Source organism: Eurosta solidaginis, chromosome 1 (assembly GCF_040869045.1).
Source record: "Eurosta solidaginis isolate ZX-2024a chromosome 1, ASM4086904v1, whole genome shotgun sequence".
NCBI classification, from domain to species: Eukaryota; Metazoa; Arthropoda; class Insecta; order Diptera; family Tephritidae; genus Eurosta; species Eurosta solidaginis.
This window is the reverse complement of record NC_090319.1, coordinates 296,049,390-296,064,812: the sequence shown is the minus strand read 5'-3', so window position 1 is coordinate 296,064,812 and position 15,423 is coordinate 296,049,390. Positions and strand designations below refer to the sequence as shown.

Below are 15,423 nucleotides of genomic sequence, written 5' to 3'. Positions count from 1 at the left end.
ACTTTTGTTCTTACTTTTTCAATAATTATTTTAAATGAATTAACTTTAATTACGAAAATCGTGAAAAAAATATTCGAGTATTATTCTAACATATACATTAGGGTGGGTCGATTTGTATGGACAAAAGTTAACCGATATCGCGCCATCGATTTTTCGATAGGATTCAGGCTCAGGAAAAAAAGTTCCACTACGCATACCCAACAAAATAATTCGAGCCTCCGAAATTTCAATTTTTTTACTTTTTTTCGACTTTGATTTTTAAGGTTTTTCATGACCTACTAAAAAAAATTTTTATTTTATTTTTTTTTTTCAAAAAACTGTTATCGACAACATTTTAGCGAACATTTTTGGGTCGGACATGGTATACATGAAAATTTTACAATCTAATGAAATTTTTTTTAGTAGGTTATGAAAAAAACCTTAAAAATCAAAAACGAAAAAAAGTCAAAAAAATTAAATTTCGCAGGCTCGAAAATTATTTTTTTGGATATGCGTAGTACACATTTTTTTCCTCAGCCCAAATCCTATCGAAAAATCGATGTCGCGCGATATCGGTTAATAAATCGACCCAGTCTAATATACATACATAGTTGATAAGTTAATCCGGCACATCCAACTATCGGTTGCTCTACAAAACATATATGCTACATACAAATTCGCTACATCTGAACAAAAACTACAAAACCCAATTCAGCTGAGGATGAAAATGTCACATTTTGTTAGGGACATCGCTTGATATTATATTTTTTGTTCAGCACTATTATTAAGCATTTAATCTGTATTTTTTTGTTCAAACTCTGCTTTGTCATTCTGATTTGGGTTGCTATTATCTCTTTGCTTTACATATATTTTGTGAAAATTTATTCATATTTTAAACTGGATTCTCACCGTATACCTTCTCTAATGTTGTATAAAAATCAGCCGATATTTTGAATGCGCAACTCAGAAGTCACATCCAAAATACAATCGACATTAAGCATGTTATGAGTAATATGAATGCTTCACGACAAGCCGCATTATCCCAGCCACATTCTAAATCTGTTTTGAGTGACTGAAAATATATAGAAGAATAAAGGAAATGTGTGTTCGTGATGACAACGTTAGACATTGGTAGTATAGCTTATAATTTGTAGTATATTTATGCAACAATAAAGTCAAATCAATCACAAAAGCAATATCGGTAAAAAAAAACCCATTTCAGCTTTGCTCCAACCGAAAATCGATCGTCTCAAAGGCCATCATATTCTTTTTCTAATCTTACCTCCATTAACTGCTGCCCGCCTTTGTTATCACAGCGCGTCTCACGCAGATCATCATCATGATCATCACAATTATGTCGCCCATACACTTGACACGGAGAATTCATGAAAGTTCTGAACACAGTATCGGTCCAAGTTTGTGATGAGCATATATACTGGCGTCGTTTACGTTGCCAAAATTCAACCCAACTGAAAAGGTAATTTAAAAAAAAGTTGAGTCCAAGCTGCGCCTAAATGCATGCAATTTTTATTTTTATTTAAAACTTTGTCTTAACCCTTATGTATGGCATATTTCATGTGCCCGCGCATCATAGATCAGTATTGGAATTCACTTACTTATTTAACCACATTTGCCATCGCTTTATTTGCGAATCGATAACTATAACGATTTCCTTATTCAGTAGCTATTTTGTATCGACATTTGTTTATCGACGATCAGCTGTGTTGTTAAATAAACAGCAAGTAAATTGGCTGCGTTAAAATCACGAAATTATTATGTCTGGCAATTTTAGTTAAAAAAGAAAATCGGAACTTTAATTAAATACTTTCAAACAGGAAAAGCTGCTTTATTTATAAATCAAATGGAATTTGAGTACTTGGCGTACGTTTTATCACAAGATGAAGAATAACTAAGTCCATCGCCAGTGGATAGACACCTTCTCAGAGAAGTAGGTGACCCATTCCACTTGAATGCAACGGAGTTTCGAAAGCTGTACCAACTAACCCCAGACTTGGCTCATGATATTATTTGTCAACTTGATGGTCAATTAAGGGGTACAAGAATAACTGCGGTATCAACAGAGAAAAAAAAAAGAAATTAATACCGCATTTACTTAACTTTTTTTTTAAATAGGTAAAAACTTAACAAAAATGACTTTTAAAAGCAGTTAGTATACGGAATTTATTTATTTTTGGCATTCCTTTTGTTATTAAAACGAAATTGAAATGTCATTTATTTCGTCGTCGTTAAAACTAAGTTAGTGAATAGTACAATTGATAAGGCAAGCGAAAAATCTTAATTAAAATCTCGACAAATCGCATCGTTATAAGTTAGTGAATTCCACTACAGGGCAGACCCTCGTACTGTATGCTAGTAAAATAAAATTCATATTAAAATATGCAGACATAAGCTTAGTGTTAAAGCAAATCTCATTCGTATTTATTTATTTTTTCCCCTTATCCTTTGAAACTAAAAACATGCTTTTGCATAACTTTGGTTGCCCTGTTAATAACCTTCTAGGTTTGACGATACCTATGGTATACTGTATTTGTAATAAAATGTAAATTTAGAGGTATTTTTTATAAAATTTTGCTTCAAAACTACAGCTACATATATAACTTGGTTACTGTATAATTTCTGTAAGTAAAATTTAATCAAAGATCGTTTAGGGATTGTGTTCGAAAAAATTTCGAAATACGTCGCCTATGACTTTTTTCGTTTTTTTAACCAGTACTTTACTACTATCTTTATTCGAGTTTTTATCTTTCTTTATCCTCAAACTTGTTCCATAGTTTGTAGTTTACAAGCATTATTTAGAACTTCATAATATTTTTAAAGGCTTTGCAAGCAGCTGAACATCACCTTGTTGTGTTGAGGCTTCAAAAACGAATATTCTTTAAGGAATATTTGAGGACAATCTTTTGTAAAATAAAGGACAAAGGTCCAGCCAGAAAAAAGTTGAGGCTTTGGACTATCTTAGAAAAAGTTGCATATCACTCTCGCGAAAACATTCGTTACCGAAACAGCTCTTCCGCTACATCGGCTGCCTGTCCAAGAGCAATTTCTGAAAAAATTTTGTCTGAATTTTGTAAATAAACATTTCGCCTATATTTTGGATATATTTATTAAAGTTAAACCCTTGATCTGGGCGCTGTGAAAAGACGAAAAAATCATATATTTTCTCCTTCTATCATGCATTCGAAAAACCAAAAATAAGTACATAGTTTTTGACACAATATTTGAGATCCGCGTGGTTCGCAGAGAGTTCATCTAGAACTCTTTTCACCTTGAATGTCTTGTTACCAGCGTCTTTGCTTTGTCTGCTGGGAAATCTCAACCTCAGTGCTATCTTTCGCAAATAACTTTTATATTTTTTCGAAAAACTTATGATTTTCCTTTTTTTGTTTTGACTAGAACCATGCTTTATATTTCACTATTTTGATTTTACCTGAAAATGCGGAAAATTTGTAAACGTGGTAAATTTTCCACGCTCTCAATCATTTGTCAAATTAAGTAAATTGAAAGGAAAATATTGGTTAAAAAATAGTTGACCTTTTTTTCGAAGGCAGTCCTTAGGTCTGTCTAAACCAATGTATTCCTCTAAAGGTTAATATACAGATTGCTTCTAGCTATGAGGCACAAATGATGTATACTTTTAGGTGCACCGATTTTCTTTTAAAAAAATGAAGTATTAACGGCAGCTCCATTCGGTATGTTACTAATTTAAAAAATTTTAATAATCTCAGTACCTACCCCAAATCACAATCACAATTCAAATCTGTATCGGACATTTTCAAATCTGTCAGGAAAACACTATTCGGCAGATAGGGTACATTACCCGTATTAGGATTTGGTATCTTTTTCAGCATACGATTATTATAACGTATGTCCAGCGATATATTACGCACACGTCCCACATATTTAAAGAAATTGGTTGGTATTTCTTTGAGTGTAGTATTAAAGAGTTGCATATACAAATAAGGTGAACGCATGCCCTAAAAAAAGTAGTTTAAGTTATAAGCCAATTTACTATTCAAACAATTTTTAAAACTTACCTTCAAAATACGCTCATTAAGGCTACTAAATTGTGGACCACTAAAAGTTATATTGGTCAATTTGGATGGTAAATGACCTTCCATTTCACGTGCCAAATCAGTTGGTTGCCCCATTTGTATTTGTTGTATATCCTGATTTGGGCCAGAACCTTTTTTAATGATGCGCGTAAATGGTTGCGGCGCCTCAATCCATAGCTCACGTATATTGTAATGATGTCGCAGCAAATGCGGTATATTAAAGTGTTCCAAATGTGAATATGCGGTAAGTTTGAGCGAACGCAGATGTGGCAATGAATCCAAGCAACCATATTCGAAATAGTGTAAGCGGAAATTGGATATGTCCAACATTTCCAAATCTTCATTGACACCATCGAAACTATTGTTATTGAGTGACGTGATAGGATTGCCTGAGAGCAATAATTTCCTGAAAAAAGAAAAATAAACCAAATGGTGTCTTTTAAATATTAAAAAATGGAAATAGAGTAATGCATAGTACGTGTTCTTTCGGATGTTAAGGAAGCAATTGACAACGCTACCTTTGAATCCACACATTAATCTGAAAATATGAGGTGGACGAGACAAAACAGCTTAAGTCTATGTTGAATCGCTGTCTTTTGAACCAGGCAACCTGATTGCCAACTCGAAGCTTATGTTTTCTTATCAAGAGTGTTGGCAGCAGTTAAAGGAAGGTATACTGAATTTTAAGCCACAACTTTGGGGAAAGAGAATGACTCGCGAGGTTGCCGCAAAGGGTGTAGATGTGCAGCCCGATGACTGATCTACGGGCATGGGGATTTTTAGCCAATAGATAAGCAAGGTGAAACGAATAGAAGGTTCAATCCGAATCGATAGTACCAGAATATGCTAGTGCTGGATAGTAACCGACTGTTATCAGTCTACGGCTGCAACCAAGCAGCCCAAAATGCTACGCAAACAACTAGCATATCTTCGCAAATGGGTCAGTAATGTAAGTTCAAGCGGAACTCTTTGAAATATTTAACAGAGAAGAAGCGAACTGTATTTACATGTGCTCTTACAGGGCTGATTTGTTAATAACACCGATGACAAAGTTCGCAATATGTGAAGTGTTTGGGGAAGAGAAATTTTTAAACGTCTATCTTGTTCCCAAGCACAATCGATGAAGCAACCCAGCCTGAGACTTATAATTCATAATATTCCCACAAAATCCATTACAAAATTTTATACATTAGACCACAGAATGCTCAGTCTGTTAGATCAGACATGACCATCTTATTTTGACTTCATAGTTTACCAAGCTTTTCAGTCGTGTGTGAGCTGGAGGATCTTTCAATGGTACCGCAACTTTAAGACACTGGAACTCTAACTATCTGCTTCCAACACGTCCAACGGTGGCCGGTTCTACATACCAGAGTTATTCGAGGATTTTTTCCCAACCAAGAGCTGTAATTTCCATGTAAGAATTGTCATCCTCGGAGCAGCAGCAGGACTTCCTCTTATTCACTCCCGCCCTAGAGATTGGTAATTCTACATCTGCAAAAAATGATATTTATATTAATAGGCATGACTCGCGTGACACAGCCTCAGCCTTTAGCATCATTGTCCCCCATCAAGTCATTTAAAAATCCCGCAGTTGTTCCACCAAACGGGTTTTCCATCTCTTCAAGCTATGTACCAAACACAAGCCCCTGCATTAGGCACGATCATCAGCTCCGGGTACCTCGAACCAGGCAGGAAACATAAGCATATATATAGATGTTCAGGGCTTAGAAGCAGAAACTTCCTGATGCAAGGCATTATTAGACTGTGCTGAGGAGCTACGCAAACAACAGCACCATGTGCGCTAATATTGGATGGTCTCAAACTCCGCAGCTGCGACAACATACACCGCCAAGTCGTATACCATCAAGGCTCATTCAAACGGGTAACCTCATCCCCAACGTAATCCCGTAATAAAGATCTGCTTAGTATTTCCATGGCGTGTTGATTACTCACAGACACATATTTAGTATATTTTTTACGATCTTTAAGCCTATATTCTTTCTCAAAACTCCTACACCCTTAACGACCAAAATAATATCTTGTGGGGCAAAATTATATATCAATTTTTGGTTTGATAGAGTTTCGCGGCCGATAAATGAGCTGGCAAACCTAAATTTCCTTTATCCGTTTTACGCGTTTCGACGATTTTATGAGGAAAAGAGCAAATTTCACTTTGCCTTCTCATTTTTCGGCCATAAAGCTTCCCCAAAGCAAAAATTATTGCCGCCGTGGTGTGGTGGTAGCGTGCTTCGCCTACCACATCGAAGATACTGGGTTCACACTCAGAGCAAAGCAACGTCAAAATTTTAGATACAGGTTTTTTTAATTAGAAGAAAGTTTTTCTAAGCGGCGTCGCCCCTCGGCAGTGGTTGGCCAAAACTCCGAGAGTACTTCTGTCATTAAAAGCCTCTCAGGAAAATTAAAGAAGGACCACGACGCAAATTGGAGGGAAGCTCGACCTAAAATATCTTCGAAGGTTATCGGGCCTTTCATTTATTTTTTATTTAAACCAAAAATTTTCGTGGAATGACACATATTTCAATTGCTATAGAAGAGTTATGAAGTCTTTACGTGGCCACGATTTATTACTGTACAAATATAAGATTTTTAACAAAGACTGACTGCCGGAGGCTATTGGTTTCTCGAGTTCGTTTTAGTTGATCACATGTTTACATGACTCTCGGTATCAAATTGGTGTTGACTCCTTTTCGAATAACATATAACTTTTCTGCAATAACCAAAACAAGCCATTCCATTAAAATGAAAAGGTATTGTGCGAAATATTAGCATTTCGATACATACTGCACAACAACAGCAAAGCAAGCAGCCCTACATAAATGTAGGAAGCAGCTAAGAGTGGAGAAGAAAGAGAAGAAGTCACAGATCATGTAATCATCACCTAAGAGCAGGAGTTATTTCACACACACATAACCAGCAGCTAACAGCGAAGAGAATATTTCACACACATATACACGGAAATAAAATGCGCATATGGCACATATGCATGTATGTAGCTAAAGTCAACATGAGATATATAAACAAAAATAAAACAGCAACTATTCGAGACGGCTGTTCGCGAAAAGTCTAGACCGTTGGAAAAATAGGTAAACGAGACGAATTGAGAGTATAAAAGCAGCGCAGGCGGAGCGATGGTTAGTCTGTTGAATTTAACACGCTGTAATTGAAGTACGCGAGTAATCTAATTGTGAAGTATAACAATAAAGAACATTTTGCTATACTGAATATTTGAGTTATTTATTCGAAAGATCAGTGATTCGAATTATAACAAAAGGGCAGAATTATCTAGAGTTTCATAAAATTCGTTACACTATCAAATCAATTGAGATGATCAGTGCCCCACAAGATGTGCCTGTTGTAAAATGCGAGTAAAAACACCAGAGCTAGAAAGTGTGACGTGGTCATAACAAATCATTTCTGAGATGCTCGGGCTAATACTACCCAAAATCTTCAGAGAGTGCCTTTTCAGCTATAATAAGAAGAAGATGTGGCGGATCCCTTATTTGGGTAGACCACGAGTGTAAATCGAAAAACGAACATTAAATTAAATTAAGCAAGATATTTTACTCACCTCAAATGTGGCAGTGATTGTGTCATTAACGGAACATTAGTCAAATCGTTATTAGACAAATCGATCATACGCAAATTGGTCATATTGAAAGCCAATTCCTGAGGTATCGATGGCAATTCATTATAACCCAAACGTAGTTCACGCAAATATTTCAAACGTATTTCTGGAATCGTGCTCAAAGAAACATTTTCCATACCCAATTTGATGAGTGAATTCTCTAATCCCATAAAAGATTTATCCATCACTTTAAGATCGCGATTATGTGAGAGATCGAGCACAGCAAGGCGTGGCATTGTAGCAAAAACAGCATCATCTATTCGTAACAAATAATTGTAGGAGATATCGAGGTAACGCAGAGACTAAAAAAGTGCAATGTACACAATAATGAATATATATTAGTTAAATATCGAATTTATGAGGTTTAACAAGAATTATACTCACCCTAAATTTATTCGATAAATCCATGCTATGTATGGTCGAAATAAAGTTATTGGACAAATGTAGCTCACATAAGGTTAATGCGGCCAAGCTTGATAACGATGACGAAGGTATTTTTAAGAGCATATTATGAGAAACATCCAATCTGTTGAAATAATAAAATAAAGTATAAACAATTTTTTTAAAGAAAACATAGGTAAAATTTATTTTGTTTTTACTTCTCCATGCCGCCATTATAGAAAAGATTATCCGGTAAACCACGTAAATGATTATGTGACATATCGACGACGCGTAAGGCATAAATGGGCTTGAAAATATCTTGCGGTATGTCCGTTAAAAAATTGTGATTTAAATAAATGAGCTAGGGAAGGGAAAAGAAAGTTTAAAATATTATAATAAAAAAATATGATAAAAGTTAGTCAAAAACGACCTACATTACAGCTAACTATGCTTCACACAAATTGGTATAAAGACAGAATGTCTTAAATTTGAGTTGTTATAAAAGAGGAGATAAACTGAAGTATAAAGACAGAATGTCTTAAATTTGAGTTGTTATAAAAGAAGGGATAAACTGAAGTAAGCAAGAAAACAATTACAAGCAGGATAGCCTAGAGCTGGGGCAACTGCAGTTTCATAACAAGTTACACCTGGCTCGATTCTCGGTTAAACTTTAAAAAGAATAAAAATTACGACATCGCCGGATTTCGAAATGGTACAGTAATTAATTTTTACGAGCCGGACCCGTGCGCATCTTGCGCAACCAATATAAAAGTCTCTTATCAAATATCAACAGAAATCAGCTGTTCTATCAATCAATGCCATCAAGCGTATGGTAGCAACTGCCGGTAATGCAGTGCAAATATTCACAATAATACCATAGTAGAAATAGATTTCTTTGTCTGCTCACAATCGTTTGTTTTTAACAAATGATTTTCATAAAATATAGCTAAATAAAAACACTATGACTAAAATTGCCCAAAGCTCGCTAATCTCCATATTTGCAATCAAAACTTCATTTATAGATTTTGATTCCAAATAAGAGCGAAATAGGGACATGTACATAAAAATAGCAATTAGAAATAATATATATGATTTAAAAATCTTTTCTCACTATCACTGACTATGTGATTTGTTGCTAAGAGTTGTTTTAAATTGATATATTGTGACCGAAAAAGGTTTGGGAATGGTAAGCTCTCCCATTGTATATTTTCAGTTCATGCAGGGACTACTTCTGGGACTATTTTGAAATCATTTGAAGATTATTTTAGAGGTATACGGGATTACTTGAGACAATAATTCGAGATCATTTTGGGAATGAGCCAGTGAAGATTTCAGAATTTTTTGGCGGCGGCAGTGGGGTGATGATATCGAGATCCACCTACCCCACCGAAAGTTTTGGGTACAAACCCGGGTAAAGCTACATCAAAATTTAGAAAAAAAGTTTTTTTAATTAGTAAAAATTATTTCTACTAAGCGTCGCCTCTCGGCAGTGATTTCGTAAACGATCTCAGTATATTTCTGCCATAAAAAATCTCAGTTAAAATTCATCGGCATAAAACACGTAGGTCCCTTGCCGCCAATAGGTAGGAAAAATTTAAAGTAGCACAACGCGAATTGGAAGAGAAACTTGGTCTATATATCTGCGGCAGTAAATCGTTTTCTTCGGGACTATTTTCAGATCATCTACGGGTCATTTCGGAGCCGTTTCAAGATAATTTTTATTTTTTAATCATTTTGGCAGGGTTCGGAAAAAATCACTTAAATATACGAAAATTTATTGGTATATTATTATTATCGTTGTATGTATGTTGATGGTTTGTTATCGTCGTGCTATCGGCTTTTTATTAAAAAGTTACGGATTTGCCATCGAAAAAATATTGGTATGTTTTCAAAGAGGTATCGATGAACTCGGCAGTGTTTGGCAAGCACTCCGAGTGTATTTCTGCCATAAAAAGCTCTCAGTGAAAACTCATTTGCCTCGCCGTTCGGAGTAGCATAAAAAAAGTAGGTCCCGTCCCGCCAATTTATATATTTATTTATTTATATATATAGGAGCACGACGCAAATTGGAAGAGAAGCTCGGCCTAAAATCTCTTCGGAGGTTATCGCGCCTTACATTTATTTATTTATTTTTTTAATGTTTGTTATCGATAAAAAATTGGTAACCCTTCAAAAACCTATCGATAGCTCATTTATACCTATACCTTTACAGGCCAATAACAAACCGATAATCCCCCAGCGGGTTAGGGGGTCAGAATTATAGGTCTACGCCGATCACTTTATCGGCGGCGGTGATGTAGGCACTATAATATACCGTGGCACGTGGCGTGGACGGAGCGCCGTCATATGCCGGCATTCTTACTTTAAAAAGCTTAATTTTTCTATTTAAAAAAGGTTTTGTTTGTACGTTTTTGCCATTTCGAAAAGATTCGGTGTTTTTGCCTCAAAGTCTCGGGGATCGTTCCAAAAATTTCAGGAGTAGCTCCTTGTGGAGAGTCTGTTCTGCGTTTATTTCCCCCAGGGAGCCTTCGAACCTAGCCCCGGTCTATGGGAATGGTACTGCCACGCCTGCCGAAAAAATTCAAGTACTTAAAATGGTCACACTTTGTTCTGTATGTCTCGTGCAAAGCGTAGTTTCACCGAAGGAGATGCTCTGGGCTAACTCCAAATGCTCGCTGTCGACACGATTTCTTTATATCCCTTGCTGGTCACGCACAAAGGCGACTTACGGTTGCTATTAATGGTCTTTCAATACTCATGACACTGGTGGCACAGTTTTAACGATTAACACCAACGCTGGCCTATTGATGAACGCACCAAACTGTTTTTTTTTTTCGGTTGTTTTAAGACCCGATGTGTGAACAGTAGCAATTCTGTCTACCACCAGTCGCTACCACGCCTCCGGCCCTCACACCACATGCCATCACAGAAGTTATAGGACTACGACTTCGAACTCATACCTTCGTTGTTGTTGTTGTTGTTGTTGTTGTAGCAGTGCTTCGCCCCACCTAATAGGTGCGACAGATCACAAATTGTTATCAATATCCTCTAACGGGAGTCCAAGGAAACTTGCTGTTTCAACAGGGGTGGACCATAATGAGAGGGGTGTTAGAGGTGTTGGTTCCACAATACAATTGAAGAGATGATTGGTGTCATGTGGGGACACGTTACAAGCAGGACATAAGTTTTGTATGTCGGGGTTGATTCTGGACAGGTAAGAGTTTAGCCTGTTACAGTATCCAGAAAGAAGTTGAGCTAGAGTGACTCGCGTTTCCCTGGGGAGTATGCGTTCCTCTCCGTAAGTTTAGGGTACTGTTCTTTGAGTACTGGATTCACCGGGCAATTCCTTGCATAAAGGTCCTACGCCTGTTTGTAGAGTTAACTGAGGACGTGCTTGTGTTTTTTTGCTTCATACGGCTGAGTTTTCAGGTGCCGTATGCTTACGGAAATGACTCATTAAGCCCCTAGGCGGTGTTTGCTCATCAATCAGATGTCTGTTGGGTTCCCCAGGTTTCTGGGTATTCAACAGGAACTGTTTGGTTAGCATCTCATTTCTCTCCCTGATGGGGAGTATTCTCGCCTCATTATATAGATGGTGTTCTGGGGACATAAGAAGACAGTCCGTGGCGGTTCTGAGAGCAGTGTTTTGGCAGGCCTGTAGCTTCTTCCAGTGAGTAGTTTTTAGGCTTGGTGACCATGTAGGGGACGCGTGGCATGCAATCGGCTGGCCAATTGCTTTGTAAGTGGTAATAAGCATTTCTTTATCTTTTCCCCAAGTACTGCCAACAAGCGATTTAATGATTTTATTACGGCTCTGGATTTTCGGTAAAATTGCGGCTGCATACTCACCAAAATGTAGATCCTGATCAAACGTCACACCCAAGATTTTTGGGTGTAGGACAGTCGGTAGCGTAGTGCAATTGACGTGCATTTTCAAAATGGTCGACATTTGGGACGTCCATGTTGTAAATAAGGTCGCGGAGGATTTAGTCGGTGTAATGCCACGTTTCACGAGGCGAAAAAACTGGAGAGATCAGGGAGGTAGCCGTTTATTCTGTTGCAAAGCTCATCAAGGACGCCCTAAGGTGTGAACAGCAAGGAGCCACAAAATATTTACAGAAGTTACGTGGGCGTCTGGTTTTCGGATCTAGCCCAGAACAATCTGTCCGATGCAACCATCCCTTACACGAGACACACTGACAAGAGTATGACCGTCCTAAAAAGATTCTTTTCCGGCAGATGCAGCAAAACCATTTCTCAGGATCTGGGCCAGGAGACGGACCCGGATTGGTTTCGATACCTTCCCGGAGCAAGAGAATATGGAGCAGTCCCGCTGGAAGGAGCTGCTGGGAGAATGACAATTTGTGGGAGGGATGCAACAAATTAAATGGGATTACACTGAAATGACAGTCCTTGGTCGGGAAAAATTCCGAGTCGCTCCGGTACATAGAACCGACTTGCCTTGGGAAGCGAAACGTCACATACCTTCGCAGACGTCACTTTCGCAGAAGCTCTAGGTTTAGCTCCGAAAACTTTCTAAAGAACTTTTTTACGCGCTATGCTGCCGAGCACTACCAGAGAAACAACTTGAAACGCTAGGGAGTAACTATTCGGCCAAGGATGCGGCCCTCGAAATCATAAGCAGTCCAAGTGGATATCATTGCGTAACTCATGGGTGGACATATTATAATCCTGCATAATTTAAATTTTCCAAGGACACTGGATAATTTTTTTAAATGCAGACCAATATTTGCAGATGTTTGCGTTCGAAACATTGATTTCAGTGGCCTTCGTTAAACCAAAACGTTATTTTAGAATGAAAGTCAACCGATTTTAAGTTGAAAGATGTTAAGGTTATATACCCAGTCCAAACTGTTGTTTTCCGGCCTTTTGATACAAGAATTCATTATGAATAACCGCGTAGCTTCAGTTTCTAGACTAGTCCGACTATCCCCTACGTTAGGGTAGCAGAACACCACTTTTGCTTCACCACTATGAGTGTTCTTGCGAAGGACAAAGCCTCGCTTGGTAAATATATTGTAGCGAATGTTGACATCACTAGGCTGTTAGTAAATAATCGCAGCAACAAAACACAGCAAGATAAAATTTTTTGTGAAAATCTGTACTTTTTTCGGGTAACTTGCTTTTTTAACAACTTAAGGACAATTTGAAATTATGCTCGACTTGGGTCATTTTATTTGAATTCATTGTTCTCTATTAATTTTTTGGAAAAATTATGCAAAATGAGCATTTACATTTTTTATATAACTTTTCTTTTAGTGATTCGTTTTAATAACTTGGTGAATTTGGTGATGCAAACTCCGTGATAAGCCGGCCTGTAAAGCGCCTGCTTTTTTTTTAAATAACTTTTAAGCGGTTAGAAAGATTTAAGTTTCGAAACTAGATTCTTATAACTGGCAGTGATGCGCATCCGTTGATACCCATTTTGACTATATCGGACCAATTTTGGACATGAACAATAAATGGCCAAACAGTCTTAAATGAGTAGAAAATATTGTACCGCGCCAGACGCCTCCGCCGCCGCCGCCGCGCCGGTACTTTTGGCATTCGGCGGCGGCGTGCGAAAAACGACGCAAATCGGCGGCGGCGTATATCTCTAGTCAGAATATACCTGCGGTAGGTATGCCTGTCGTAAGAGGCGACTAAAATACCAGATCCAAGGGGCTGTGTAGCGCAATATACAGCCTCTCCAAACCCAATTGTCAACCTCACCTATCCGCAGCGAATCCTGTTTCACTAACAGATGATGCTCTGGCGACCCCAAGCTCCTCATGGAATTTGGGGGTGGGGAGGAGAGGATGGCCTGAAGGTTTAATGTGGCCATATAAATCGTTCTCGAGATGGTCGGGCTAGCAGCTTAATGGTGCTGTGCTATCGGAGCGTACCGGATCTGTATCCCACAAAGGACCATCACATCGATAACACTCCCCAAAGCCTTCGGGGAGTAACTATATCGCTACTACAACAACAACAACAACAAACCGATAACTCGAAGATAACGGTTGTTATCGATAAAAACAACGTTAATGGGTCGTTACCATGTCGATAACACCTTGGTTCAGTTCCTAATTTTTCCTTTCCTCCCCCTGTTTTCTTTCTTTCTTGCCCCTCCTTTCCTCTCTTTTCATTTCCTTTTCTTTCCTTTCCTTTCCTTTCCCTTCCTCTGATCTCCTTTCCTTTCCCTTCCTCTGATCTCCTTTCCTTTCCTTTCCTTTCCTTTTCTTTTCTTTTCTTTTCTTTCTTTTCCTATCCATTTCCGCTTCCTTCTTTCGTCTCCCTTTATTCTATGTGTGAAACCTGAAACCAGCAGCACCGGTATTTAACAGTTATTTAACGATGGATCATTAAATAAATGCTTTAATGGAAAACATCGATTTTAGGGTCTGTTATTTGCGATCTCTGATTGATAAAGATCCTTGGTACGAAAAACCCTCTCTCACATCATCCTTTCTTGGAAATTCCTTTATGTGATGTAGGTTACCGTAACTCAATCTTGCAACGGGGTGTACAAGTGAAATCTAATACTCATAATTATACCATACCTGCAACTGTTTGGTATTTTTAAACGCATCAAAATCCAGCTCGTGTATGTGATTGTAGGATAAATCCAGCCATTGTAAGTGCGGCATATTGCCGAAAACATCACGTGTGGTATTCTAAAAAGATGATATTTTTCATACTTTCTTAAACATTTGCTAGTTTACAATATTTAAATCTAATGCAAATATTATTACTTTAAATTAACTTTCGAAAAAACCAATTTACTTAATTGATTTACAAATTCAAATTTAATTTCACTAATTGTTTTGTGAAACTTACCATCAGTGAATTATAACCCATGTAAAGGTGGGTCAATGAGATTTCCGCTGGCCGAAAATAGCCCGGATGTATCAACGAAATGTTGTTGTGTGATAAATCGAGTAATTTAATATTTGAGTGATACATTGAACCTGTAGGCAAATGTTCGCTGTCTAATCATAATTTAGCTAATAATGAAATTTGGTTTCAAAAATATGCTCATTGTACTCACCATGATCATTACGACCGGCCCATGAACTGTTGTACATTAACATTTTGATTTGATTGTGACTTACATTAACATTCAGATTAGATAAGGTGCCAACCTGTTAAAGTTGATTAGTTTTACAATTTCTGGTTGTAGATTTAGCATAAATGGCAGCATATTTGCTTACCTGGTCGAAATAATCGAAATTGAAGTTTGGTAAATTATTGAATGCCATATCAAGAACTTCTAATTTAGGTAGATTCTGTAATGAAAATATGGGAGTCATTGGGGTCAGTGTTCTAAATACATAATAT

General features: G+C 37.4%; 1 protein-coding gene across 5 annotated transcripts in view; it reads right to left on the bottom strand.

Annotated features, from left to right (window-relative positions):
* chp (chaoptin) overlaps window positions 1-15,423 on the bottom strand; it is a 52,088-nt gene that overhangs the window by 235 nt on the left and 36,430 nt on the right. For 2 of the 5 annotated variants that reach the window (XM_067761146.1, XM_067761147.1), the window contains exons 11-21: window positions 15,297-15,371; window positions 15,134-15,227; window positions 14,923-15,074; window positions 14,646-14,759; window positions 8,301-8,443; window positions 8,086-8,227; window positions 7,645-8,003; window positions 4,035-4,458; window positions 3,733-3,974; window positions 1,262-1,448; window positions 544-1,051 (exon numbers count right to left, since the gene is read on the bottom strand). In XM_067761146.1, the coding sequence (XP_067617247.1) occupies window positions 950-1,051; window positions 1,262-1,448; window positions 3,733-3,974; window positions 4,035-4,458; window positions 7,645-8,003; window positions 8,086-8,227; window positions 8,301-8,443; window positions 14,646-14,759; window positions 14,923-15,074; window positions 15,134-15,227; window positions 15,297-15,371 (2,034 nt within the window). In that variant the 3' untranslated portion in view covers window positions 544-949. Of the gene's footprint in view, window positions 1-543; window positions 1,052-1,261; window positions 1,449-3,732; window positions 3,975-4,034; window positions 4,459-7,644; window positions 8,004-8,085; window positions 8,228-8,300; window positions 8,444-14,645; window positions 14,760-14,922; window positions 15,075-15,133; window positions 15,228-15,296; window positions 15,372-15,423 lie in introns of those variants that run through there. The other 3 variants (XM_067761148.1, XM_067761149.1, XR_010948968.1) reach the window with 2 other exon arrangements.